This window comes from Ustilago hordei (genome assembly GCF_900519145.1).
Source record: "Ustilago hordei strain Uho2 genome assembly, contig: UHO2_contig_04, whole genome shotgun sequence".
In the NCBI taxonomy this organism is placed as follows: domain Eukaryota; kingdom Fungi; phylum Basidiomycota; class Ustilaginomycetes; order Ustilaginales; family Ustilaginaceae; genus Ustilago; species Ustilago hordei.
In genome coordinates, this window is record NW_024545261.1 from 502,395 (window position 1) to 526,772 (window position 24,378).

The 24,378-nt window shown below is 50.7% G+C and overlaps 7 protein-coding genes across 7 annotated transcripts; 4 read left to right on the top strand and 3 right to left on the bottom strand.

The window, feature by feature from the left end:
- Positions 1-10,004: 10,004 nt before the first annotated feature.
- On the top strand, positions 10,005-11,567 carry UHO2_02500 (uncharacterized protein; the record flags this gene model as incomplete). The annotated part of the gene is made up of 1 exon (XM_041555288.1): positions 10,005-11,567. One exon carries the CDS (start codon positions 10,005-10,007, stop codon positions 11,565-11,567), a length of 1,563 nt encoding a protein of 520 aa, XP_041411222.1.
- Positions 11,568-12,026: 459 nt separating this feature from the next.
- UHO2_02501 (related to PET191 - involved in assembly of cytochrome oxidase) lies at positions 12,027-12,478 on the top strand (the record flags this gene model as incomplete). The annotated part of the gene is made up of 3 exons (XM_041555289.1): positions 12,027-12,038; positions 12,115-12,276; positions 12,365-12,478. 3 exons carry the CDS (start codon positions 12,027-12,029, stop codon positions 12,476-12,478), a joined length of 288 nt encoding a protein of 95 aa, XP_041411223.1.
- Positions 12,479-12,986: 508 nt separating this feature from the next.
- On the bottom strand, positions 12,987-13,454 carry UHO2_02502 (uncharacterized protein; the record flags this gene model as incomplete). The annotated part of the gene is made up of 1 exon (XM_041555290.1): positions 12,987-13,454. One exon carries the CDS (start codon positions 13,452-13,454, stop codon positions 12,987-12,989), a length of 468 nt encoding a protein of 155 aa, XP_041411224.1.
- A 1,510-nt stretch (positions 13,455-14,964) lies between these two features.
- Positions 14,965-15,780, bottom strand: UHO2_02503 (uncharacterized protein; the record flags this gene model as incomplete). The annotated part of the gene is made up of 1 exon (XM_041555291.1): positions 14,965-15,780. The coding sequence occupies one exon, from the start codon at positions 15,778-15,780 to the stop codon at positions 14,965-14,967; it is 816 nt and encodes a 271-aa protein (XP_041411225.1).
- Positions 15,781-16,289: 509 nt separating this feature from the next.
- Positions 16,290-17,789, bottom strand: UHO2_02504 (uncharacterized protein; the record flags this gene model as incomplete). The annotated part of the gene is made up of 1 exon (XM_041555292.1): positions 16,290-17,789. The coding sequence occupies one exon, from the start codon at positions 17,787-17,789 to the stop codon at positions 16,290-16,292; it is 1,500 nt and encodes a 499-aa protein (XP_041411226.1).
- A 698-nt stretch (positions 17,790-18,487) lies between these two features.
- UHO2_02505 (putative isocitrate lyase) lies at positions 18,488-20,338 on the top strand (the record flags this gene model as incomplete). The annotated part of the gene is made up of 1 exon (XM_041555293.1): positions 18,488-20,338. The coding sequence occupies one exon, from the start codon at positions 18,488-18,490 to the stop codon at positions 20,336-20,338; it is 1,851 nt and encodes a 616-aa protein (XP_041411227.1).
- A 228-nt stretch (positions 20,339-20,566) lies between these two features.
- UHO2_02506 (putative GUF1 - GTP-binding protein) lies at positions 20,567-22,726 on the top strand (the record flags this gene model as incomplete). Its single annotated transcript, XM_041555294.1, has 1 exon — positions 20,567-22,726. One exon carries the CDS (start codon positions 20,567-20,569, stop codon positions 22,724-22,726), a length of 2,160 nt encoding a protein of 719 aa, XP_041411228.1.
- Positions 22,727-24,378: the final 1,652 nt, after the last annotated feature.

The window sequence follows — 24,378 nt, forward strand, 5'->3', positions numbered from 1 at the left end:
TCTGTGCACCCTTCATATACTGCTCTGTTACGCGACATTATCATAACTGCCGCTGATCATTTGGCACACTCTCTTGCGCAGGCCAGCCGTCCCTGTGACAACAACCATCATAACTAGTTATCACTTCAGCATAAGTATATATTAGTTTCAGTCAGCATAGCAGCAATCTATCAAGGTTGCTCCTCATCATAGTGTGTGTGTTGTATCACCACTACCTGACATCTGAAGGTGCCCCATAGCAGGTTAGCAGTCTGGATCAAGATAGAACCAAAGGCAGTAGTCCACTGTGGTCTGGGGATCACCTCAAGCATCAGTCAACACACTGGACACTCGTGTTGATGCCACCAACCTTATCACCAACACCATCAACCTTATCACCAACACCATCAACCTTATCACCAACACCATCAACCTCATCATCATCAACACTCACACCAGACCTTGGTGTCATCATAATCTATGCATTGATATTGATCGTGCTGAGCTACCCCTGAACGGAGTGTCCACAGAGGTCAGCCAAAACCTATGATAGTATATACAATGAATGCCACCTGCTGTCATTGCACAACTTGATAGTTGCTGAATGACTAGCTCATCAAGACCGACACCGAGAGAATAGCTGTCACACAACTTGATAGTCACCGAGTATCTCGACAGACCGACCTGGGTTTCAGGCGCGAGACCCCTGACAAGACCGATCTGGGTTTCAGGCGCGAGACCCCTGACAAGTGTGTTTGTCAGATTGAGAATGGTTGCATCAAAGCTTGCTCCCGTCTCCTAGCTGAAGCACTTTGAGTCATGGCATTGTAGTCGGCAGTAGTCTTCTCATGATGTCAAGACAATGCAGTAGTGTCTTCCTCATTGCAGCCAGTGGATCTGAACAGTGCCTGGAACAATTCCTCTTATCATGTGCAGCAGAACTTCGAAGTCTTGACACTGCATACTGCGACATTCCTTGCTTTGCAGAGGCAAGATCCAATTCGTATTCCTGCTGATTTGAGTGTCTTGTTCTGAGATCTTGTGCATCCATGACATCAAGTTGGAGGCCTTGCACAACTTTGACAGCGGTCTCGCGCCTGAAACCTGGAACCTGTAATAGAAACGCATCTATTACAGATCCTGTCGAAATATGTGATAGAGTGCTCTCTATTATTGTTCCCATTGAGATCTGTCTTAGAAGGCCTCTATGACTTTTCTCATCTGAAGATGTGATAAGTGGTTGATACTGCAGGTCTTGACTAACTGCCATGGACACTCCATCCAGAGGTAGCTTGGCATGATCAATAGCAATAGGAACTTTGTACTGACACCAAGGTCTGGCATGAGTGTGCTTGTTAGTGGCACTGACACAAGTGTCCAGTGTGTCAACTGAGTGCTTGAGGTGATCCCTGGACCACAGTGGATGACTGCCTTTGGTTCTGATGATCAAGAGAACTGGACTGCTGGATGAACCGCCTTCAGATGTCAATCAATGTCAATGAGTGGTGATACAACACATGCACTACAGTAGGAGCAATGTCTTACAATTGCTACTGCTTGACTTAAATACTAATGTATACTTTATGTGAAAGCTATAACTAGTAGTGTATGGTGTAGAGTGGATGGCGATACACTCAACAGCTATGATGAGGAGCGGGGTTATATACCCCTTTGTGTAACATCATCTGCAATGCTGCCTTCACCCTGGCATGTCTCTTCTCAACACTGCTCCCCTTTCTCTGGTACTGCTCCTCCTCCTCTTGTCCTCCTGTTTCCTCTTACAACATTGCCCATTGGTGTCACCTCCTTTGCTTCCTGCAGGTGGGCAGTCCTCATACTGCTTCATGACCAACAGGGGCCCCTCCCACTTCATCTGGGTGGTGACTGGCACCCTCTTTCATCCCTCCCATCCTTGTGCTCCCGAGTTCATTATCAAGCCAGCCCCCTGCTTCATCAGGGTGGCAACCCCAATGACTCCAGCATCTGATGTATCATGAGATCTGTGAAAATGGTGTCCTTGTGCCAATTTTTGTAAGATCTGTTGTACAATCCTGATACTACAGATTCCAGTGGGCTTTGCTGTAGTATCCTGCTTGTACCAATGTGAGCAAGACCTGCCATAGTGCCCTTCTACTGCAGATCTCAATGAACTCTGCTGTAGACCCTTGCTTTGGCTGATCCCACGATTCCTGTGCTCCCTTCTCATATGACTTCGGTTCTTCCTACTTTCTGCGCCACCGGCCCCATGACAAACTTCATCCACCTCATCCTCAGAGAGAGAGGGCAACAGCAGGTCAGCAATATTGGCAGGACAGTCATATCAACTCATAAAGGTGTGTGCGACAATGCAGGTGTGGATGGTCTCTCCAGCAGTGATGCAGTCCTTGAAATGGTAGATGTTACCACAATAGCCTGTAAGACACTGGAAGCAGTTTGTCATGGGCCTGGATGCTCAAGAAGCAGGAGGGTCACTGGTTCATATGGAAGGAGCACAGGTATCGAAGATCTAGTCGATACCAGTAGAGAGCATGGCCGTAGTGCAGTCTCCATGGAGACCATGGACTCCTACGGAATCACATGCAAAGGAGGACCGAGCCATATGCGAGGAGGGCCAGGCACAGCCACGAAGAGGACCAAGCTCAAGGAGCATGCAGATGGTTACCACTCAGGGGCTCAAGAGACAAGAGTCGAAGGAGTCGACACCAGGTCTTGAGGAGGAGGAGCAGTGTCGAAGGAGTCGACACCACTCAGGAGGCATAGGGGTGCCAAGCAAGCAGGAGAGGCCTCCTGAACAGTACTCGATGAAGAAGGGACTCTCTGGAGAGAGAGCAGGAGCAGCATCACTGGCGATGCTGTGAAGAGGTATATAACCATGCTTTCTCATCATCAAAGGTCAAGTGGATCCTCATCCACTCTGCTCACCATACAACTAGTCAATACTTTAGAAACATAAGTACTCATTAGTTTTCAGTCAGCATAGCAGCAATCTATCAAGGTTGCTCCTCATCATAGTGTGTGTGTTGTATCACCACTACCTGATGTCCGAAGGCGCCCATAGCAGGTTAGCGGTCTGGATCAAGATAGAACCGAAGGCAGTAGTCCACTGTGGTCTGGGGATCACCTTAAGCAAGCATCAGTCAACACACTGGACACTCGTGTTGACACCACCAACCTTATCACCAACACCATCAACCTCATTATCATCGACATTCACCAACCTTATCACCAACACCATCAACCTCATCATCATCAACACTCACACCAGACCTTGGTGTCAACATAACCTACGCATTGATATTGATCGTGCCAAGCTACCCCTGAATGGAGTGTCCACAGAGGTCAGCCAAAACCTACGATAGTATATACAATGAACACCACCTGCTGTCACTGCACAACTTGATAGTCGCCGAATGACTAGCTCATCGAGACAGATACTGAGACAATAGCTGTCGCACAGTTTGATAGTCACCGAGTATCTTGACAGACCGACCTGGGTTTCAGGCGCGAGACCCCTGACACAGTTCTTCAGGTATGCAATGGCATGTTTGACTTGTACTTGGACTTGAGAGAGCATGTAGTTGAAGTATCAAAGGTCTCGGCTCTTGTTGGTGGCAATATGAGAGAATGGTCCAACTGTGATGGCAGAATGGCCATATCCACCATCAACCCAGATGAACTCACATTCGTCAAGGTACAGGCGAGGCTTCTTGAGGATGTTGCTGTCAGGGGTCGTGCGCCTGAAACCCAAAATCTGTGGTAGAAAAGCAACTACTACTGATCTTAGCGAGATCTGTGATAGAGGCCTTCTATTGTTGTTCTTGCTGGAATCTGTTGTAGAAGCCTGTCAGAGGTTGCATGCCCAAAACCTGATATTTGTGACAGGGATGCATCTATTATGGATCCTGTCAAGATATGTGGTAACATCTTGTGCATTATGATTCTTGATGAGATATGCAATAGAGACACCTCTATTACTTTTCTCACCCGAAGAGGTAGTAATGGTTTCACTATTGCAGGTTTCCACTAACCACTGTGGACACTCCATCCAGAGGTAGCTCAGCATGATCAATAACTGCTAGGAACTGATATTAACACCAAGGTCTGGTGTGCTTGTGATTGCTGTCATTGACATGAGTGTCCAGTGTGTTGACTGAGTGCTTGAGGTGATCCCTGGACTGCAGTGGATGACTCCCTTCAGTTCTATCTTTATATGGACTGCTGGTTTGCTAGGAACTGCCTTTGGATGTCAGTGAGTGGTGATACAACACACATGCTACAATGGAAGCAATCTACTTGATTGCAACTTTGCTGACTGTAACTAATGTATACTTGAGTGAAGTGATAACTAGTTGTGTATGGTGTAGAGTGGATGGCAATCCACTCACTTGCTGTGGTAGGGGACATGGTTATATACCTTTGGTGTAGCATCACCTGCAACACTGCTCCTCCTCCTTGTCCCCCTTAGGCTCCTTATCCATCCTGTGATGCTCCTCAATGACACCGCTTCCTTGTCCCTTGTGGACAGATGGACCTCCTGTTGCCTCCTCTCTGTCAGGGGTCAGTCCCACCTCAACTGGGTTGTGACTTGCCCCTTTTCATCACTCCCTGTTGGTGTCCACCTGCTGGCACCCAATTCAATGCCATGTAAGGCCCCTGCTTCATCCAGTGGTGACCCCAGCCATCCTTGCCACTACTCTATCTATCATGTGATTCTCCTTGCTGTTGATCTCTGCAGAATATGTCCTATGACCTTGTGTACTGCAGATTCTGGCAGGATTCACAATACCATTATGGCCCATGCCAATCTAGCTGGGATCTGCCCTAGAGCCATTCCTCCTACAGATCTCAGTGAACTCTACTGCAAGTTCCACAATCTGCCCGATTCCTTGATTCCCACGCTCCCTTCATATGACTTGCTGGATCTTCCTGCTTTCTGTGCATCCAGGCCCATGACAAAGCCTTTTATGACTGTTCTTGCTCAAATATGTTATAAATGACTTCTGTTGCAGATTTTGACTAACCGCTGTGGGCACTCTGTTCAGAGGTAGCTCGGCACGATAGCTAGTCAATAGATACTTTGAAGTGACACCTGTCATGGGGCAGGATGCACAGGAAGTAAGAAGATCCAAAGTCATATGAAGAGGAGCACAGAAATCATGGGATCGGGCTAAGCGAGAGCTTAAGGCAGAGCTTGCTGAAATCAGTAGTAGAAACAACTCTATGGCAGAACTTGTCAGGATCAGTAGGAATGAGGTCATTACTACAGAGCTCAGTGGGAATGGTAATACCATGCTTGTATGACAGACCTCACAAGAATTGGTTTGAGAGGCACCCCCATCACCAATATGGTGAGAGGAGGATACTGGACAAGGGAGAGGGCACCACTGAATGAAGAAGGGGCCTTGCACAACAATGAAGTCAGCACCAGCAGGTGGGTGCCAATGACAGGAGGGCAATAAAAGGGTGTGAGTCACCACTCAGATGAAGTGGGACTGGCCCCTGATGCAGATGAGGCAGCAAGAGGCCCATCCATCCACAGGAGACAAGGGGAGCAGTGTCAACAAGTAGCATTACAAGGTGGATGGGGAGTATAGGAGGAGCAAGGAGGGGGAGCAGTGTTGCAGGTGACACTGCAAGAAAGGTATATAACCATGTTCCCCATCATAGCAAGTGAGTGGATCACCATCCACTCTACACCATATATTACTAGCTATAACTTCACATAAGTATACTTAGTATTCAGTCAGCAAAGTCACAATCACAAGTAGATTGCTTCCATTGTAGCACATGTGTTGTATCACCACTCACTGACATCCAAAGGCAGTTCATAGTAACCAGCAGTCCAGATAATGATTAGAACTGAAGGGAGTCATCCACTGCAGTCCAGGAATCACCTCAAGCACTTAGTCAACACACTGGACACTTGTGTTGGTGCCACCAACACTCACACTCACACCAGACCTTGGTGTCAGTACAATGTTCCCATAGCTATTGATTGTGCCAAGCTACCTCTGGATGGAGTGTCCACAGCAGTCAGTCAAAACCTGTAATAGCAAACACACTACTACATCTTCAAGCAAGAAAAGTCATAGAGGCCTTTCTATGACATATCTTGACAAGAAGAAGAATACACAGCACTCTACCACATATCTCGACAGGACCTGTAATACATGCGGTTCTCTTACAGATATCAGGTTTCAGGCATGAGACCTCTGACAACACCAAGGTCTGGTGTGAATATGCTGGTGCCAACACAAGTGTCCAGTGTGTCGACTGAATGTTTGATGATCCCTGGACCGCAGTGGACGACTGCCTTCGGTTCTATGATCGAGAGAGCCGGACCGCAGTGTGAACCGCCTTCGGTGTCTCAGTCCTGTCTACCTTACGATGCTGCTTGTTGGCACCATGTCAGAGGTCATGCACCTGAAACCCAAAATCTGTAGTAAAAAGACAACTACTACTGATCCTATCAAGATCTGTGGTAAAAGGCCTTTATTATTATTCTTGTGGAAATCTGTTGTAGAAGCCTTCTATGACTTTTCTCACTCAAATATGTGGTAGCTTGAAAGTTATCGCAGGTTTTGACTAACTGCTGTGGACACTCAGTCCAGAGGTAGCTTGGCACGATCAGTAACTAACCGAAACATAGTGAACAGCAAAACCACTACACCAGCTAGTCCCTTAGCTGGTGTACCCAATTCACACAACACTGAAGTATAAGCATTTCACTCCCAATGCTCCGGACTCGGAGAACGGAATTCCATTCCGGTGACAGTCTGGTGCTGATGATGTTGCTTGCGCCGACACGAGTGTCCAGTGTGTCAACTGAATGATTGATGATCCCTGGACCACAGTGGACAACTGCCTTTGGTTCTAATGATTGAGAGAGCCAGACTGCAGTATGAACTGCCTTCAGTGTCGATCAATATCCAGACCACAGTATGAACTGCCTTTGGATGGCATCAAGTGGTGATACAACACATGCACTGTGGTAGTAGCAATGTTCTGCAATTGCTACTGATGACAGAATACTAATGTATACTTATGTGAAAGCTATAACTAGTAAGATATGGTGTAGAGTGGATGGAGCTCCACTCAACCACCATGACGAGGAGCAAGTGCATGTTATATAGATGTCCTTGGCATATTGCTGGCAACCATGCTTGTTCCCCTTGTGACCTCCTCCTACACTGCTCCTCCTCCTCTCAACTCTTCCTCCTAGTGGATGGGAAGTCCTTGTGCTGTTTCATTACCAATAGGGGCCTTTCCCACTTCATCTGGGTGGCGACTCACACCCCCCTTCATCTCTCCCATCCTCCTGGTGCTGAGCTCATCGTCAAGTCGGTGTCAGCGGTCTCGCACCTGAAATCTGTAATAGAAACACGTCTATTACAGATCCTGTTGAGATATGTGGTAGAGTGCTTTCTATTACTGTGCCTGTTGAGATCTGTCATAGAAGGCCTCTATGACTTTTCTCATCTGAAGATGTGATAAGTGGTTGATACTGCAGGTCTCGACTAACTGCTGTAGACACTCCATCCAGAGGTAGCTTGGCATGATCAATAACAATAGGAGCCTTGTACTGACACCAAGGTCTGGTGTGAGTGTGCTTGTTGGTGGCACTGACATAAGTGTCCAGTGTGTTGACTGAGTGCTTGAGGTGATCCCTGGACCACAGTGGACAACCACCTTTGGTTCTAATGATTGAGAGAGCTGGACTGCTGGATGAACTGCCTTTGGGATGTCAATCAATGTCAATGAGTGGTGATACAACACATGCACTATGATAGGAGCAATGTCTTATGATTGCTACTGCTTGATGAAATACTAATGTATACTTTATGTGAAAGCTATAACTAGTAGTGTATGGTGTAGAGTGGAGGGGGATCCACTTGACCACTTAGGACAAGAAGGTATGGTTATATACATCTTTGCAGAGTTGCCTGCAACTCTGCTCTGGCTCTCTCTCCAGAGAGTACCCTCTTTGTTGAGCACTGTGGTAGAGGTCTCTACCAAGGTGTCTCCTCCTTGCCAGCCCCTGCTTCTCCTGCTCCTGGGTCAAGGAGAGCCAGCACCATCTCATTGTTGATAGGGGTCACCCCACTTCATCCTAGTGGCAGTGCACCCCCCTCTTTCATCGACCTCCTGACTCCAGCACCCATCTCCTTACACTGACTTCATTGTCATGTAGGGCCCCTACCTCATCCAGTGGCAACCTCAAATGTCCTTGCCACTAATCTTTATCATGTGATCCACATTACTGTTGTCTTCCTACCGATCTTCTGTGAGATCTGCCATGTGATTACAATACTACTGGCTCCAGCAGGTGTCACCATAAGGTCCCACTCATGCTGATTCAGCTGAGACCTGCCATAACCCATCTCTACTACCAATTTGGCTGGGACCTGTTGTAACCCATCTCTACTATCAATTTGGCAGAGACCTGTCATAAACCTTCCCTACTACTGATCTTGGTGAACTCTGCTGTAGACTCTCGTTTGGCCCAATTCCATGATTCCTGCGCCACTCTTCAGATGATTCTAGATCTTCCTGCACATCCGGTCCCATGACAGCTCTCACACTCCGCACGGCATACATCAAGGACACAGTCGAGAAGGGACTCGTCATCATTAAGTGGATCCCAGGTGAGTTACAGATTGCAGATGGCCTCACTAAGCTACTCAATGCTAGAGGGAGTAACAAGTTATGCGAAGACTTGGGTGTCCTTGCCAAGTAAATTGGCTGCCAATAGGAGGAGTGTTGGAGGTTGATTTGACCTCATATTGGCAGCATCATGCCATTATCCCTGATATAGTTGAGGGGACGGGCCTCCTCATTAATGCATCCCTGCATCGACATAGGGGTTGAGGAGCTTGGAGCTCCTCAACCAGCATGTCGCACTTGGTCCTATCATGCATAAATAGTTGCACCTCTTGCTGTAGATAGTCACAAAATATCACCCTTTTTCCCTAGTTGTCTGCGAACCTAAAACCAGCTCGTCCGAACCATAGCTACGCGAGGCGACACTTCTTTCAACATCGTGCACGTACTCGCTAAACATGTTGGCTGTGGTTGGTGAGGATAGCAGTGTTGGACAACGGTCAATCGCGGACCGAGAGATGGCTCGAAGTTGGTGATGAGCGGGCAAGCTAGATTTCTGCTGACGAGCTGGGCTTTATAGCTTTCGAACAACAGGACTTGCAGAGCTTCAACCAGCAACTTGCAAGCTGAGCAGGTCATCTCCAAGGCTGAGTCGCCCTTGTCACGTTGTCTTCCGTCTGGTAAATCTGCCTTTCATCAGAGCGTTTTGATGCTGATTCGTCGAATGAGCTGAAGCGTACTCTGAGCAAAGTGGTCAGTGCCACCCTTCGCATCGCCACACAGCTTATACTTTGACTGCGCTGAGCCCTCCAAAGCCGAGCCCGACCCAGCCTGCCTTGATGAAAAAGATGGCTTTGCCTCTAGGCGCGGCGCGATCCGTAAACGCGTGCACACAAAAATGTGATCTTTGGCGACGGCTTGCCGCCTTGCCTTCGACTATTTAGTCACATCCGTCAAATAGACTCAAGCTTGGCCACGTCGAAGCGTTGAAACCTCTTTTTAACATCACTGAGTTGCGCAGTTAAGCTCACATGTTCCCACATTTTGCGTTACGCCACACCTCCTCGACAGGGAGCAGCCGATTAGTAGTTGCCGCACACTGCGCCAGGCGACAGAAAAAGTCCTTCGGAGAGCGAAGACGAAGCGGAGTAGTCCGAACAGGACGATACGAAGAACGTGTAGGTCGATGCTCTGAGTTCGCGACACATAGCGCTAACCAGCGTCAAATCTTCATTGTCGCGTTCAGACTTCATTAACGTAGGTCTTAGATTGGTTGCATGGACACCCACCTGCTGGAGCCTTCTGCTTTAGGTGCGGAAGAGGCCCACTTTGCAAAGCCAACCCCTCTTTGGGCTCGCTCGCGCTGAACGTCGAGCTATCGTGACGACCATCACCTCCAAGGCTTGGATTTCACGGCAGCAAAGATGCGGCTCATCCCACACGTTTTCTCGCTGATGGCGCTTACGGTCACGCTCTGCCACCTGTTGCTGTTGCAAGGCGCGCAAGCAGCTCATCGAGAGCATCAAAGGCTACACCGTCGACAGTCGCAATACCAATACATCGCAGATGAACAGGACCCACTCAAAGCAGCAGCCGACATTCAGCAGATGGAAGGTGTCCCCAACAGCAGCTCGGAACCCAAACCAGACTGGCTCATCATCAAGGACGATGGCAGTAATGGCAATCCTCCCTGGCTTTCTCAGGTGCCTTTCGTCGCAACACCCCAGGCCAACACAATTACCCTCGCGAGTGGTAAGTCGGGATGGCAAAATGTACCGGACATGGAAGGCTTCACTCTGAACCGCACTTGGAAGGTGCTTCCCGATCTCAACATGCCCGTGTACATCTCCTCCAATTATCAGCCAGGACAGGACAACAGCCGTATTCAGCGTGCCATCATCACCATGCCAGGAAAACCTCGCGACTCGTGGAAGTACGCCAATCTCTTCCGAAACGCCCTGACCATTGTCGCATCTAACGCATCGAACGGCATCTCTGCCGACCAGGTCATGATCGTTGGACCCGTCTTTCTCAATTCCGACGACAAGGAAGCCGGCGGCGTCAAAGATGGTGAACTGTACTGGCATGGATCGCAGTGGCAGTCAGGTCAGCATGTGCGCAACGAACCCAAGGTCAAGCTCAGCTCGTACCACATCCTCGACAACATCACCGACTGGATCTTTACATCTGGCGAGTTTCCGTCGATCAAGCAAGTCGTCTTTGGCGGTCACTCGATGGGTGCACAGGCCGTGCAACGATACGCTGTGCTGAAGAAGACAAAGGCGTACGATCCAAACATTCACTTCTGGCTCGGAAATCCCGGTTCTTGGGCCTGGCTCGACGATCAACGTCCGTATCAGAACGACTCTTGCACTGGCTGGAACAGCTGGGGTTACGGCATTGGCAATGTTTCCAGCGTCATCAGATACGCCCGAAGAGATGTCAATGCAAGCAGAGAGGCGGTTGTCGAGCGCTTTCGTTCGCGCAAAGTGCACTACGCTGTCGGACTTGCCGATACCGGAGCTGGTGACACGCATTGTCAAGCCAAGACGCAGGGAGGAAGCCATTTGGACCGCGGTTCACAATTTGTCCTCACTCTTGGCAGATTAGGCGGTTTCCCATCCAGCCAAACATTTGATGTCATCGCTGGAACTTCGCATCAGGATTACCCAATGATTCGAGCAGACAAGTCAGTGCAGCGTATCTTCCTCAGCGACTTCAACACGAGCTTCCCGCTGCTGACCAACACCACCAACCCAGGCGACCACGAGCACAAGCACCACAATTCGACACACCATGACCCCGAACATCCCAAGTTGAAGATGTTCTCCACTCCCAAGCATCGGATCATTGCCTCGGGTCTGTTAGGTGGGTCGGTGGTCACCGTGATTCTCTTCTTTACCATCTTGCCGTTCATCTTTAGCAATAACTACGACGAGACTGGATACCAGGTTGAGATGTCGAGTCGGCGAAGGCTCTTGTCGTAGATGTGGGCGGGTTTTCCAAGTTCTCCAGAACGTTCCTTCTGTCAGGTTTCCACTGTCATTCAAGCATACATCTCCTTACTCTTTGCAGCCTACTAGTCCATCGTCTCTCTCTTGCGATGCAGGACCGTGCCGTTCATATAAGATGTGTACTGTACTGTTCCAGTGAAAAGGTCATGACAGGTGACTTTGACGAGGAAAGGGAAGAGTTGTGGCAGCTCGGAGCATTTCCATGCTGTGCCTCGATGCATGGGCTGAGCATGAGTGGAGGAATTTTTTCCCGGTTGCTCATCAGTCCCCACATTTTTCCTGCGTACTTTCCGAAACCCGAACTTGTCTTCTGCTCACCACCTAAGAAGTGTTACTTCTCCAACATCGACCTATCCTTTCGCTTCCCAACATCGCTGCCACCCATACCCTTTTACTTATCTCTCCACTTATCAGAGAGATATTTGCATCAAGATGGTCGGCTCTGTAAGTCTCTCGCCTCACACTCATTTTGACAGCAGCTGCATTCCCACTGACACACCTCCTCCTTGGCTCATGACAGTGTCTACACATCCGTCAAGATCTCACCGATTGCGTCCTCAAAACCGACTGCTATCTCAAGCAAGGCAACTCGGCACAAGAATGCATCACATCACATATGACCGAATTGCCATTGGAATGCCAACAGCTCTACAAGTCCTTTGTTGAGTGTCGTCGTGGTATGGTAAGCACCTCAGACCCCCTCTTTCCCTGTCATTGATGAGTAGCGAAGTACAGCTGACGGGTGTATGTATCTTGTACCGATGGGGTAGTTGGATATGAGGAAACGATTTAGGGGCAATGCACCGCCAGCAGCGGGAGGGAATAATGCCCCGGGTGGAACTAGTCAGGTTGATCCTTCGACTGCTGGTCAAGGGTCGTCGTAGTATGCACAGAAGAGGAAAGTAGGCTCGTCCAACAGCCGAGCATCTAAGGAGTGGAATCAAGGCTCAAAGATGGTCCTGATGAACCGAAACTCAAGCATGCGCACTTGTACTTGTATCGAATCACACAAACACTTCTCATCTCCAACGTTTTGTTGTCTTTCCTTCCGCCATGATTTCGTCAGTCCCTCGATCCGTCAAAACTGTCCTCTACACTCGATGAACAAGACACGACTTCAGGCTCAAATCGACACCGGTTGAAACCATTAACATTCCAAAACAACAAACGAAGGAACAAAAGAGACAAGGATAATCGACTACAGAGAGAGGGAAACATTGAGCAGTATAGAAAAGAGACAGTCGGATGTCATCCGATCCCAAGTACTCACAATACCCAAATGTACGGGTTGCCTACTGGGACCGGCATCGAAATTAAAGATAGACCATCGCTCCATCCCTCGCGCTAGATCATCGAGTAAAGACAGTATGCACCACCCAGATCTCCACCTCCTTAGAGCATCACCACAACAATCGCCGCCGCCGCAATGGTAATAAAGATCGCCTTTGCCGCTGCGTAGTTGAAAGCGTCCGGAGCGCTGTTTGCGATTTGCAGATTTGCCGGGTTTGGTGCCAAACCCTTTGCATCGGTTGCGGTGTTGTATTTTCCTGCTGATGCCAAGCTTTGGTAAACGCCTGAGGGGAAGATGGGCGGAACGGTGGCTGTGGGGATGGTGTAGTTATACTGGTAAGAGGATGTGGCGGGGGAAGGACCAGGACCGCCGATCACGGTTGGGTTTCCACCTTGTGCCTGTGCGTAAGTGGTGACAGGTGTGAAGGTGTTGCTGACAGTGTAGGAGGAGAGGGGGAAGGATGTTCCTGCGAAAGCGGAGGCTACTTGAGCGTTGGAGGTGGAGGCGAGGATGAGAAGGATGGATGCGAGGAACAGTGCGAGTGATCTTGTTGGTGTTGGGATGGTCATTGTGATTGGTGTGATGTTGGGGGAAGATGGGAGATGGATGCTGTGATGGCTCTGGGGCAGGGTTGGCCAACTGAGGACTTCGCTATGAGATCGAGTCTGAATATAGATCCGCAAGTGTGGGATCCGATCCTATCGATGCTGATTATGGGAAGGTGTACGTTCGAAGTTCGAGCTGCCCGGAGGCAAGCAGACGATGCAAGCGAGTCGAAGAAGTAGGTAGACGGTGGATGGGTCCCAAGAGTGCTGTTCCGGAACGGTACTAGCGAGAAAACAGCGAATCTGGTCGGGGGAATAGCGACCAGCGGGAAGATTGATTGGCCAAGGGTATCAGAGCAAGGAGGAGGAGGAGGATGGTCTGGAGATGAAGGAGCGGATCGTGCGGGGAAGTGTGAGTACAAAGTTCAGACCTTGACTCACAGACATGCAAGAAGGAGAGGTCCCAGCTGAGCGGGGCAACTGGATGGACACAGAAACACAAAGCGGCAGCAGAATCGAGAAAGAAATTTCGTGCTTGCTGTTGATGCATGATGCTGCTGCTGAGTCTGGGCCGAAGCAGCAATCCCAACCCCGCAAGCGGCATCGGCAACGACGATCCTTCCGCATACAAAAGGGTGTTCCTGTGCTGAAGGCGAGAGGAGAGAAAATATTCCCCGTCTGCGGCCGTCGTTTGCAAGAAAAAAATGGACTTGAAACTCGATATCGCCATCTGCTGTCGCTTAGCTCGTGCGGTGCAACGCAAAAAAAAAAAAAAAAAAAAAAAAAAAAAAAAAAAAACACAAAAAAAGCAAACTTGACTCCTGCTTCTCTCTCAGCCTCTCTCTGCCCTGTTGTAACATTAACTGCGCCTCGAGTGACGAAAAATGCTGCTTTGCAAATTCAGGTCCCGACTGCTTTATGGGTCGCGATTTCACAGGCCAAGTTTCACAGCCGCTCTTACGACTTGACTTGTGCCCGTCAATTCTGTCAATAAGCTGACTGCGCTACGTTATGTCTTCCTTCTGCGGATGCAGACGGAGCCAGAAAAGGTTCTCTAACAAGATCAATGGCCTTTCTGTCCTAAGGTCATCATTGCTAAAGCGAACAAAAGTAACCCAAAGGTGCCGAGCGGACGGTTCCCTTGCATGGGCGTGCCCGATGAATTGGAAGATCGGGCCAACTCAGGGGCAGCTGCCCCAAGCTCAAGCCTCTCCATTCATCCACTCCTCTCAACCTTACTCAAACTAAGGGACAAGCACATTGCATGATCCGAGAGGTCCCGGCGCTCTCTATCTTGAAGCACGAATACAGATGCATTAGCGGAACGAGCAAGAAAGGCCATAAGATATCCCTCAATGGCGAATGACGACGCGAATATTTGTTAGATCTTTAATCCCTACACATTAGTAGGATAACCTGCAGACAAAAGAAACTTCCGCAGGTGGCCGAATGACGATGCGAAGATGTGAGCGGATATAGCTTGTGGACGGGAAGATGGCAATGCACAACCTTCCTCCGGCGGCATGTTTAGCAGCTAGCTGGCATCAGCAGCCTTGGTATCCCGACTCTGATAATCAGCCTGGAACCTCCAACTAGCCACTCCATCAAACTCGCTCCATTCCGGCGTGACCTCTGCTGCCTTTGCTGCCACGCTAGGATCATAGAACGAAGGAACCTTTACCCGCACCTCTGCCTTGTACGGCACTGGGGGAATCTTCGCCTGGTCCAAATCAAAGACGAACTGTGTCAAAGTATCACCTGTTGCCCAACCGTACCAAGGTCTACCAGCCCACTGTACCGCTCCGTTGTTTGCTGATGAACCCTGTACGCCATCTTTGGCAAAATTGGATTCGATGTAGTTCTTCACATTGTATAAGATGTTTGCTTCGTCATCTTGATAGATCGAAGGTGACTTTGCTGGGGTGATGGTCACCAGACTACTCCTAAGCCCTGCGATCAAGCTTGAAGAAGTGGACAGAACAAAGTTGGAGAACAGAATGAACTGCTTGAAGACGAAGCCCTTTTCTGCGGCATTGGGCTGTTGACCCGCTAGTGAAGGGTGACGCATGCCGAGGACTTCGAGTTTGGCCTCGTCAAAGCTGGGTCGGAACAAACGTGGTCCGGGACCAGTGTGGTTCTGGTATCCCAATTCGAGCATGACGGGGTGGTTGACGCCAGCATTGTATTCACTGGGGCTGAGCCCAAGGGCCTGGATCTGGCCATGTGTGAACGGAATGAGAGGCGAAGGCTCGATATCGCGCACTTTGCGAGGGAGCAAGTTGAGGATCTGGGCTATCGGCATCAGGAGAGGCACTAGCATCACATCGTAGGTTCCGTTGATGGCAACCATTTTGGCTTTGCTCTCGAAATGATCGGCTTCAGGGTCGAGCTGATGTGCGTGAGTGGGTTGTAATGGTGGTAGTAGCGAGAGTAGGTGGTGATGATGGCATTCTAATATGGGTTCAGGGGAGACTCAAAGGGTCGCCTTGACCCATCTGTCAGCTGCAACAAACGTCAGTCTGCGAACGAATAGAAAAGTGGAGTAAGCTGTCGGAAATGATTTTGTACCCCACTTTTCCCAGCCCTCTTTTGCAATTCACGTTTAAAAGCAGCACAACACGAGCTGCGTGAGAACAGCGCTAGCGAGCTCGGCTCTTCTGTTCTGCAGTTTCCTCAGCATGTGGTCACCATCCTTCTTTTCACCAGAAAGAACTCACAAGAACGAGCTTCGAGAAGGCTTTCACACGCCAACTTGGATGCCATGTCTATTAGGAATCCTTTCGTCTGGTGTCTGGTGTCTGGTGTACAATTAAAGTCTATCTGTCTAAGTGGGAACAACAGTGTTCGTGCAGGTGTGCGCTACGCAGACCAACCGATCTCGAACCAGAGATACTCTTGCTCATCGTTGCGACCCACGCTAGAGCGCTTATCGAGCCTGCGTCGCTTCAAGATGGTCAGTTCCGCGGAATGCCTCTTTACCTTATGCGTTTCACGCAGTGAGATGGCTTCCATGCGTGAATGCAAGAGGTCGCTATGCTTCGTGCTTCCCTTGTGACTGTCGCTTGCTGGGGATTCTGCCATTTGTGCAGGTGTTCCCGGCATGGTATCAAAAGGCGTCACGGTGCTCGAAGCGCTGAGCGAAGGCACATCTGTGGAACGAGCTCGAGGCCTGAAAGCGTCCTCTACGGTCTTGTAAAGGCCCTCGAACTTGCCTGAGTCACGAACGGCCATGATGATGTGTGCCCGAGGCTCACTTCCCACGGTTTCGCTTGGAGAAGGCTTGCGAAGCAGTGTCTCGATCGAAGAGCGGATCCAGAGAGCATGTTCGGGGGCGTAGATCACGTCGGCAAGCAGCAGCAAATCGTGCTTGGGGGGGCTTACAAAATCCTCCTCCGCGATGCCTTGCGTAACCTTCTCATGGACTTGAAGCCAGTCGAGATGCTCCACTGACACTGAGACCGGGCCGCAGCCATGTGATGCTCCTGCATTGACCTCTGATGCAGGGAAATTCTCGTGCACATTGTATTTGAGATTCTGCAACACCTTGCAATGGTAGTCTGTGAGCACTACGTCGGCTGCGATGTTGCGTTGCTGCAACATCTTTGCAGCGACCATTCCAAGCAGCCCGGTACCAGCGCCAAGCTCCGCTATCCTTACACGCTGACCAGACGAATAAGCTAGAGCAGGATGGAAAAGTGTGGGATGTCGGATCAAGACATCACTGACGACGATCGCCGCTCCCCACGTCTGAACGCCGACAGCTGCGGCGGCATCTTGACTCGATCCAATTTCATTTTGCGTGTTGGCTTCTGACTTTGAATGTGAAGGTGGAAGAGGGTCATCGCGAAGCACGATCTCCACTGTTTCCGGCAAATCTACGGCTGGGTGAGCGAGAGCATCAGCCTCTGAAATCGAGACCAGTTCCTTAAGTGGGAAGCGAAACTCGCGAGAGATAGCGCCAGCTTCCTCCAAGCTTGCATGTCCACCAAGGATTCGGCCAGCTAAGTCGAGAAGAGCATCAGCAGAGGTGACGTCTCCCTCGTCGTTGATCCAGTAAAGGCTGCTGCCGATCAAGCGGGTGAGCCAGTTCATGGCATAGCGCTTTTCATTGTCGTCTACTTTGGCCGAGTCGAGAGCATCCTGATATGCCAGCGCATCGTGCTCACTGCCATTGCTCGTGTTGTTGTCGATAGAGGCTCGGTAGCTGGTCTCGTTGCGAGTTAAGGATTGTGGAGAGTAGAGGTTTGCCAGATGTGCGAGCGCCAAGAAGATGTCGACAAATGGGGGCTCGTCTTTGATGCGAGGTAGGCAGCTTGTCGGATTGACGCGAGTCGCCAGCTGCTCTGCGTTGCCCATCATCGTAGGCTCGAGTTGCTGAGGATGGCAAGTCGATGTCTAGGTCAAAACAATCCGGTCGATGGAAATCTAGTCTATGGAGGCCCGCAGGCATTGGGTCGATTCTTCAGATCATCTCCGCAGACTGTACACTGAAAGCGCAGCTGGGTCAACGGTTCGACCTTGCCAGGGAGGAATGATTAGATGTAGAGGGTGGTGGTCAGGACAATGAAGTTACACACACTCAGCTGAACGAAGAGGTGGAGCAACACACTTTTCAAAAAAAGTTCGAACCCTGGGCTCACGGCCGAGAGTGTCCGAAAGCCGGATTTTGAAAGAGTTGCGTTTCACAGGCGGCAGAAGCAGTCTCGGCGTCACAGTCAAGTGGTGGTTATCCGTCAAGAGCCGCGTTCTCTGTAGCGAGCCGTGCCTTCACGATTGGCGGTGGTTGCGGGGAAGGCGGTCCAATTCAGAGCTGCGAAAGCGCACAGAAAGCGCTTTCAGTCAGAACCGGTCCATGGTATCGGCTTAACTTCGGCCCAATAGAGGAAGCTGTCAACTTTGTGTCTTTCAAGCTCGCTTTGGCGTTTCCGGTTCTTCTTGATCTGATGTCTTCCTCCTCTGTGTTGTCGATACAACTCACTTACACTCCCACCATCACCCAACCATTTGGAGCAGTTTCAGCATAGAGCATCAAAACAACTCGAAAACTTTTCCTTACCATGCCATCTCGCCTCGTCGCTGCTCGTCTTGCGCGTCTCAACGCAGCTCGAGTGCAGTCCTCTACTGCTTCATCTTCCAGCGTCGCACGCTTGAGCATCCACTCACGCTCAGCCCACGCTCTTCCTACCTTCGCTTCCTTCGCTTCGGTATCTTCATCGCCTTTCGCTGTCAGGATGAACTCGACCGCTGCAACTTCGCTCAACCCACAACCAGCTCCGCTCCGAGTACAGCCACCTACAGCTCAGCAGGAGCAGGCAGACTACGATGCTGCTATCAAGCAGGTCCAGGAGTGGTTCGACAGCCCACGTTTCAAGGGCATCAAGCGACCTTACGGTCCTGAAGCCGTCGTATCTAAACGTGGCTCGATGCCCGTCCAGCCTCCTGCTTCCTCTCTCATGGCCGACAAGCTCTTTGCTTTGCTTTCTGAACACGCCGCCAAAGGTACTCCAGCTCACACCATGGGTGCCATCGACCCTGTTCAACAATCGCAGATGGCCCACAACCAGGAGGTCGTCTACGTCTCAGGCTGGGCCTGCAGTTCCGTCTTGACCACTTGCAACAACGAGGTCGGACCCGATCTTGCCGACTACCCTTACACTACCGTCCCCAACCAGGTCCAGCGTCTTTTCAAGGCGCAGCAGCACCACGATCGAAAGCACTGGGATGAGCGATGTCAGCTCTCCGCAGAGCAGAAGGCAAAGACCCCGTGGGTCGACTACCTCCGACCCATCATCGCTGACGCCGACACTGGTCATGGCGGTCTCAGCACCGTCTTCAAGCTCGCCAAGCTCTTTGCTGAGCAGGGTGCTGCTGGTATCCATCTCGAGGACCAGCTCCACGGTGGTAAGAAGTGTGGTCACCAGGCCGGCAAGGTCCTTGTTCCCACTTCGGAGCATGTCAACCGTCTCACTGCTACCCGATTCGCATGGGACATCCTTGGATCGTCCAACATCTTGATTGCCCGTACCGACTCAGAATCGGCCAAGCTCATCTCATCCAGCATTGACGCCCGCGACCACGAATTCATCAAGGGTGCTTACAACTTGCCCGAGGGCACCAAAAGTCTTGCCGACACCCTCGCTGCCAAGGAGGCTGAGGGTGCTTCTGGACCAGGAGTTGACGCAGCAGAGAAGGCATGGATGGTCAAGTGCGAGCTGCTCACCTTCAATGAAGCTGTTGCTAAGCACAATGCTTTCAACAAGCAAGGTGTCGAGACCTACAACAAGAAGGTTGCCGACGGTGTCTCGAATCGTGAGGCTCGTGCCATTGCCAAGGAGGTATTCGGCGCCGAGGGTGTCCCTGTATGGAGCTGGGATGCACCACGAACCAAGGAGGGCTACTACCACTTCAAGGGTGGTGTTGGGGCCGCCATCAAGCGTGTCAAGATATTTGGTGCCTACGCTGACATGCTCTGGCTCGAGACCAAGACACCCGATCTCAAGCAGGCGCAGATCTTTGCTGCCGACATTCACAAGGACTTGCCAGGCAAGTGGCTCGTCTACAACCTGAGCCCAAGCTTCAACTGGAGTGCCCACGGCTACTCTGATCAGGATCTGAAAAACTTCGTTTGGGACCTGGCCAAATCTGGTTTCGTCTTCCAGCTCATTTCGCTCGCCGGTCTCCACTCGACAGGTGCTATGACTTGCGAGCTCTCGCAACGATTCAAGAACGACGGTATGCTTGCTTACGTCGAGCTAGTACAGCGAAAGGAGAAGGAGATTGGATGTGACGTTCTCACTCACCAGAAGTGGTCAGGTGCTGCTTACGTCGACCGCATGCTGCAAGCTGTTAGTTCGGGTAGCTCAGCGACTCAGGCAACGGGTGCTGACAGTACCGAGCGCTCCTTCTAGATGTCCTAAATGTAACACAGCTTTCTAGCCAATGTCAAGTCAATAGATTCAGAAGCGTCAGAAGCGTCAGAAGCGTCCGTGTGAAGCCCGATGAGCTGTAAGAAGAACTTGAACCAAATTTCCCGAGTTCCGAGAAACGCACGGGAAGACTTGGATTTTTAGAGCTTTCTGCTCCACTTTTATGTACCTTCACTAAGACCATACAGGCTGCTCCTCAGGTGCTGGGCGATGTTACGATCAGCATGTCAGAGCGCTAGGGCATGCCCATCACGAGTGCCAGTGGCCTCGACTAGCAGGCTCGCTTCGAAGCATGCACGATTCAGTCCGACCGAGCCGCTTCGTCCCGCGACAGCCTCGAACAGACAGGCGGATTGTTTGACCAAAGCGACACCAACTTCGTCACATCGACAGTATTCGACAACAATACCAAGGCAGGCATTGGCATCACCTGCTGCTTCCAACTTCAGCGCAGCAACCAAATCTGACGCACGAGACATCTCCAAATTTGATCGCCTCGAGACACGGACATTCTCCATCATCAGCCATGTCGACCATGGCAAATCGACACTCGCGGATCGACTACTCGAGTTAACTGGTACAATACCTTCAGATGGATCAAATCAGCAAGTTCTTGACAAGCTCAAAGTGGAGAGGGAAAGAGGGATCACTGTAAAGTCACAAGCAGTGACCATGGTGTACGACTACGATGGACCACGAGAAGGCTTTATCTCAGCTTTCCATGATGGCTTTGCGCCGAAGCCAGGTCGCTACTTGCTCAACCTGATCGACTGTCCAGGCCACGTCGACTTCTCATACGAAGTGAGCCGATCGCTCTCTGCGTGTCAGAGTGCGCTACTCGTCGTCGACGCAACACAGGGCGTGCAGGCACAGTCCATCACTGTGTTCGAACTCGCCAAGCAAAAGGATCTCGCCATCGTTCCCGTGCTCAACAAGAGCGACCTACCAGCAGCAGATCCAGATCGATGTGCCTTACAGATGGAAGAGATCCTCGGTATCGACACAACCCTGCCCGGTCAAGAGCCATTACTCATTTCCGCAAAGACAGGCAAAGGCGTCGATAGCGTCCTACGAGCATTAGTCGAACGAACAAAACCACCAGAAGGCGTCGAAGATGGCAAGCTGGAGGGAAGAGAAGGGCCTGGATTCAGGGCGTTGGTGTTTGACAGTTGGTACGATCAGTACAAGGGAGTTGTTTCGCTTGTCTCTATCGCGGATGGTGCGGTGAAGAAAGGTGACCGCATCACTTCATGCCATACTGGCAAGCGATACGAAGTGCTCAGTCTCGGCGTCAACTCGCCGGAGATGATCGCAACAGATGTGCTGCGCAAGGGACAAGTAGGGTGGATCATCGCCAACATGAAGGATATGAGCGAGGCACAGATCGGTGATACATTCCATCTGTCATCGGAGAAGGTGGAGCCATTGGAAGGCTTTGCACCCACGGTGCCAATGGTCTATGCAGGTATCTTCCCTATCGAGACAACAGACTTCTTGAAGCTGGAAGAAGCGATCCAGCGACTGGCGCTGAATGATCGTTCGGTGACAGTTCAGAGGGAGTCGTCGATGGCTCTAGGTCAAGGCTGCCGTTTGGGCTTCCTCGGATTGCTGCATCTAGATGTCTTCCGACAGCGACTGGAAGACGAGTACGGACACGCGATCTTGGTCACAGCGCCATCTGTACCCTACAAGGTCACCTGGCGAGACGGTCGCGAAGAGATCGTTTCAAATCCTATCCACTTTCCGGACGACTCGGAACGCAAGTCCAAAGTGAACTTGCTAGAAGAGCCGATGGTCAGAGGCGTGGTGCGTTGTCCGGAGGAATACACCGGTGAAATCATGCAGCTCTGCGCAGAGCATCGTGGCGAGCAACTGGATGTTTCCTTCCCACCTACTGCATCGGCGATTCGATCTGTCCAGATGACCTATCGACTCCCGCTATCCGAGATTGTGACTGACTTCTTCGACAAGCTCAAGTCTTGCTCTTCAGGCTTTGCATCATTCGAGTATACCGAAGACGGCTATGCAGCGAGTGACTTAGTCAAACTCAACTTCTTGATCTCCAATACGGTGCTCGACTCACTGTCGATCATCATGCATCGGTCGAAGGTGATGTATGCCGCTAGACAGTGGACGAAGAAGTTGAAAGATATCATTCCGCGTCAGCAGTTTGAGGTCTCGATCCAAGCAACGACGGGAAGTAAGGTCATTGCAAGAGAAACGCTGTCGGCGTATCGAAAAGACGTTACGGCAGGACTGTATGGTGGACATTACGAACGCAAGCTCAAGCATCTCAACAAGCAGAAAGAAGGAAAGAAGAGGTTGAAGGCGCTCGGTGTTGGTAGAGTGCAGATTCCAACTGAGAAGTAAGTCACACCCTGCAACCTGGCAAACGGACTCCTTTCATCGGGTCTTGCCTTGCCGAAGCGGAAGACGTTCTACTCGCCAAGTATTCATGCACAGAGAAGAAGAGCCATGACATGCTAACACCGATTCTTTTGCCCCTTTTCTTATCCAAATCGCACAGGTTCCTAGAGGTGCTTGATACCCGCTCAAAAGCAAAGTGATAGAATGGCAATACCTACAAACGGTTCGTCTCACACCGGTTGCTTGATGCAGTGCGTGTCCCATACAGAACCTCGCGATGCTACCTCCGACAAACGAGGGAGCGTCAGCTCTTCAATGACGAAGCTGAGCGCAATCCCGCGCATGAATCATTTCGAACGATGCGGATAGTCACCATGCGGTGTATCGGAAAGATCCCTTCTGCATTGCGGTCGTAGCCGTATAGTGCAACATGATCGTGCAATACTGTGGGAGGGCATGTGGGATGTGATGTAGGATAGGTCCTAGCGAATATAGCCGAAGGCGAACCGACCTGTGAAGCTGAGACACAGACAGAAGCGAGTTGAAAGAGGGCCGGTGAAAATTTCTCCGTGTTTGTTTCTTTTTGATTCTCAGCAAGCGGCGGGAGCGTATTGCAAGCCACGGTAAGTGTGAAGCGGCGCTCTGTCCAGACCCAGAGATTTGGCCGACACTTGCATCCCCCACGCAGAGCAAGCAATGTAACTCCGCATTCATTCTGCAGCTCGATTTGACAGCCGTTTCATCCACTTTGACTGTGTGGCTTTGGTCTCGGTTGAAATTGGACCGACGTTGAACCTTTGAGCGTGCCAATGCTGGGCTGCAGTCGGACCCTTCGTCCCTTGCCACAGTTGTTATCTCTGCGTATGCATCCCACCAGCCAAGGTCTTGAAGTACCGCATCGTTCCGTCAGAAACCACCTGCCTGTTCATGCGTTCACATGGTCGGAACGGCCTAGGCAATTCTTCTCGACCACTCGCGGAACACGGCATTTCAGCAAAGAATGCATTGCTGAGCCAGCCTTCAGCGTTGGGCAGAGGCAGAGTTGCATCGGCAAATTATGCAGCCTGCAATGAGGAGACCGGTGATCTCTCCTCAGTATCGATCGGAAATTAGCCGGCAAGCCAACGAGAAAGTCTGCTATGACTTGAACAAGCACTGTCGTTTTAATTGATGAACGCGCTCTAATTCGCTGATCGCTGCTAGAAGAAGCCGTTGAGCTCAACAAGTCGACAGGTTTTGACCGGTGTTCAGCCATGAGATAGTTCAAAGCATTGCGGGACGAGAGCAATCTTGTGCGGCATCAACCAATCAGCAACCTCGCATTGTCGTTGTATGCTCGGTCAAATCCGTTCCTAGCATAGGAGGACGCTTACCGGCGAGCAGATGAAAGTGCAAATGTTGCTGGCGCCCAACTTCGCGCATAGGTGCTTGCTCATTGGACAGCAGCTTCGGCTGGTTGCGCCGAAAGAGACAGTTGTTGGGCCACTGAATAGTCGGAAGAGGTTTGACGGATGTTTCCGCAGATGATGGTTTACCCTCTTCACCTGCCGTTGCACGGTATGTTGGACCAGGTTTTTTTCTCTCCGTTGGCTCTGGTCATTTCCACCATGCCGTGCCGCCGACTCAAACGGGATCGAAAACCCTTCTTTTTCGAT